Source organism: Lepisosteus oculatus, chromosome 19 (genome assembly GCF_040954835.1).
Source record: "Lepisosteus oculatus isolate fLepOcu1 chromosome 19, fLepOcu1.hap2, whole genome shotgun sequence".
In the NCBI taxonomy this organism is placed as follows: Eukaryota; Metazoa; Chordata; class Actinopteri; order Semionotiformes; family Lepisosteidae; genus Lepisosteus; species Lepisosteus oculatus.
This window is the reverse complement of record NC_090714.1, coordinates 5,763,613-5,767,281: the sequence shown is the minus strand read 5'-3', so window position 1 is coordinate 5,767,281 and position 3,669 is coordinate 5,763,613. Positions and strand designations below refer to the sequence as shown.

The following is a 3,669-nucleotide window of genomic DNA, read 5'->3' as shown; positions in this document are numbered from 1 at the left end:
AGAAGTGGTTCAATTAAGAAGAAAATGGACTTCGCTTTGAGTCCATTATCTGTGGCGTGTGTCGACGTGCAGTCACCTGTGCGTCCGGTTTGACAACTATATGTTTAATAAAGCTTGGCAACGAGAAATCTGTCAATGGGATTATTCAGTCTTCTGAGATTTCTATGATATAGTTGGATAAAGCTATAGGAATGCTATAGGCATTAAACTTTTCTAGCGGTACTAGCAGTTTTTGCTCGGGGGGTCTTTAGGACCCGGTGGAATCACTGGGAGAGGTTGTTCTTTTGACGGGGGAGGGGGGGTTGGGGGGGCTGTCAATCACAGTGAAAGTGACAGGAGTGGGCAGTACCCGCTGACACTTTGTACCATCGGAGGGGGATATTTAATTTGGGATTTAGCTCTGCTCGCAACAGAGACACACTCTCACACAGTGTGCACAGGCAAAGAAATCTGCAAAGCCAGTCTCGGATCCCCCTGTAACTGAAGCTACTGTACCAGCTATCAAGGGGATGAGAGTTCCCCGGGAACTGGCACCAATTCTCACCGACCCAGAGTCTCCTCTACTCGGACTGCAGCCTGACCATGCACCGGTGGCACGGCTTTTAGTTTCTGTTAATTAGCAAAAGAACTGAAGAAGAGATCAATGTCACAGAGGAGGAGAAAGAGTGTCTGCTTGAAGAAAAGTGAAAAGTATTATACGCGTAAAATGGATTGCGTGCAGCTGAGTTTGTGAAACTAGTGGAAGACTCAACAGCGGTGGTCAGACCTCAGCAGTTACGAGTTTTCAACGTGTTTTCTCCGTGAAAGAGGCATTTCACTTCTCTGCCTCTTCGTGGAATGTACTCTTTGGAAGAAGAGGAGCAGCTTGCATTTTGGCGTGGACCGACTTGTACAGCGTGGATCAAGAATGGGATTCAGATCCACAGTTACAGTGTACTGACGATTTAATGGGAAAGTTTGCGGAGGATAAGAGGGGACATATTCGAATATAATTCCCTGGATCCTGCGAAGAAGACTTCTGGAATATTTCAGTTTGATTGCAAAATCGTCACAAAACCAGAGGCTGCAAAACAGCTATATATATATTTTAATTTAAATTGCGGATTGTGGGTGTGCGTTTTGAAGTCCCCAAACTGAACTCCTTCAAATTCGTTGCTGAAGAGGAATAAGGTAGAAAAACGCGCAACATCCTCGGGACAGTGTGATATTGCGAACGGTGTATACTTTTTAAAAGACGTTTTGTGGTTTTCGTCCTTTTGTGCTCGATCTGTTTTTTTTTTCCCCGTCTTTCTGGGAAACACGGATCTATAGAAGAACGTTTCATTCCAAGCAACACTCTCACGCCAGCCGCTGTCATCTAGTCTAGACAATTTGTCGTGGCTTTGAGTCCAAGTGTAACCATGACGACCATCACAAACCCTATGTGAATTTTTGAGAAAAAGTAAAAAGAGAGAGGGAGCGAGAGGGGGTGAGGAGAAAGAAACTACCCCCCCCCACCCCCCCTTCAGTATTGTTTGAAGTCTAATTGCTCTGCAAAACTCCTCTGTCAGAAGGCTTGGAACGGAGTAGGAATAAAGTTGGAAGCGCGTTGTACGTCCAGTGGTCCCTAAATAAAAGACCACTGCTCCATGTCATTCAAACCCGACGGAGTCTATTAAAAGTATCATCTTGCCCGGACTTTAACTTCGCCTATTTATGAAACCCCCGGGCTTCTCGTTTCCAAGTGCACAGTATCTGTAAAAATAACTGTATAAATAAATAATACCGAAAGAGAAACATGGGATTTTCACAGGGGCTTCTCGTCGTGTTGATGTCCATCCACCTAGGAGCCTCGCAGCATTTCCTCCGGCTCCGACCCTCTCCCAGTGACACCCTCCCTGTCCCCGACCTCATCGAGCACCCGGACCCGGAGTACGACCCCCGCGAGCAGGACCTCGCCGAGAGGACTCTGAGGAAAAAACTGGGGAGTAACTTTGACCCCAACTTCATGTCCATCGGCGCTCCCGTGCTGATGAACCTGTCCGTGCAAGACGCGCAGCTCAGGGTCCCTGGACCCATGCCCAACGATATCAAAAAGCTGGACCTTTCCGAAACCCCCTACGGGAGGCGGGTGAAAATAGGCAAAAAGGCGCGCAGGAAATTCTTGCAGTGGCTGTGGACGTACACCCACTGCCCGGTGGTATACACCTGGAAGGACCTGGGTGTGAGGTTCTGGCCGCGCTATATCAAGGAAGGTAACTGTTTCAGCGAGCGGTCGTGCTCCTTCCCAGAAGGGATGTTTTGCAAGCCGGTCAAGTCAATCACCAAGACGTTCCTCAGGTGGTATTGCCAGGGATTTTTAAAACAGAAGTATTGTACGTGGATACCTGTACAGTACCCAGTCATCTCGGAATGCAAGTGTTCATGCTGAGTTTCCCTGAAACTGGGGAGCGGGAGAAGACTGGAAATATACGGTTTCTATTGCACTGTAAACTTTCAGAACAGAGATGGGCTATTGTGTTATTTTGAAGGGCACTATAGCGAAATCTATTTTTATATATAGCATTTTAATTAAAATATACCAACATTGTACATATTTAAAAAAATTTAAAAATGCAGCTATTTTTTTTAATGAACAGGACCATATTTTATTTGAGCCCATATTTGTTGGGGGAACCTAAGCACTTCAAACGGAAGAGCTTTTTTTTATTTTTTATGACAAATTGAAGACGGAATTAATAAGCTTCTCCAAGAAGTTACTTTTTTTTTCAACAGAACAATAATGCTGACTGAACCTTCACTGCAAGATGCTGCCTAGATTTTTTTTGTATAATATTAATATTAATAATTAAAAGAAGTTGAGGATAAAAATATAATGGAGTGAACTCAGCTTTGGAATACATATAGTATTGTAGAAAAAAAGTTAAAACAAATCTGTACAATTTATTTATTATTTTAACGATTGTGAGTATAGAAAATAAAGAAAAAATAGAGTATACCAGTAATTATGGGAGATGTCTACTTGAATATTTCTAAAAAAGAAAACATATCAGTGTAAATATAATGGTTACACGTTTTTAGCAATAAAGTCTATCTTTTAAATGTTAATTCTGTGACGCTAGTTGATTGAACCTGCGTGCTGAGGGGTACTCAAGTGAGCTGGTAAGAGAAAGGGTTTCCTTCAAAAACACAAATGGTGGAAAGCAATATACACGTATATGGTACAGTATATGTTTGTACAACAGGCGCAATTATGTCTGAATGATCCGCCGGTCTATGCGCAGGAGAAGCACAAAAACACCTTTGACAGAGCTGTAATTAAATGCACTTCTTAAATGAAGCTCGGGAAGGATTAACGACAAACAAGCCAATTTCTTTCAGCTGCCCGAAATCACGATCCTTACCGACGTTAGCTATTTATATCTCACGCAAACACTTCTTTTTTTTTTTCGCTTTCCGTCTCTCGCATCCCTGCTCCACCTTGGTTAAGTCCTCACTCTGAACGGGGGGTCCGTCCTACGACTGGGAGGCTGTCCTTTAACCAGGCTGGTTGAGCTACAACTGCCCCCACTTCAAATCCTCAAGAAACGTTCAGAAAGCATCTGAGCCTTGGATGCTCCTATTCCTCGTGAAATTGTGTAGAAACTCGGGGGCACGCCGTGTTAACCCGTCCCTGTCAGGCGTCACCTA

General features: G+C 44.0%; 1 protein-coding gene across 1 annotated transcript; it reads left to right on the top strand.

Moving 5' to 3' along the window:
• The first annotated feature begins 413 nt into the window (after positions 1-413).
• nog2 (noggin 2) lies at positions 414-3,087 on the top strand. The gene has a single exon (XM_015360605.2). It carries the CDS (start codon positions 1,778-1,780, stop codon positions 2,408-2,410), a length of 633 nt encoding a protein of 210 aa, XP_015216091.1. The 5' UTR covers positions 414-1,777; the 3' UTR covers positions 2,411-3,087.
• The last annotated feature ends 582 nt before the right edge of the window (positions 3,088-3,669 follow it).

Coding starts and splice junctions, on each gene's coding strand:
- nog2 (XM_015360605.2), top strand. CDS start 1,778: ATGGGATTTTCACAGGGGCTTCTCGTCGTGTTGATGTCCATCCACCTA.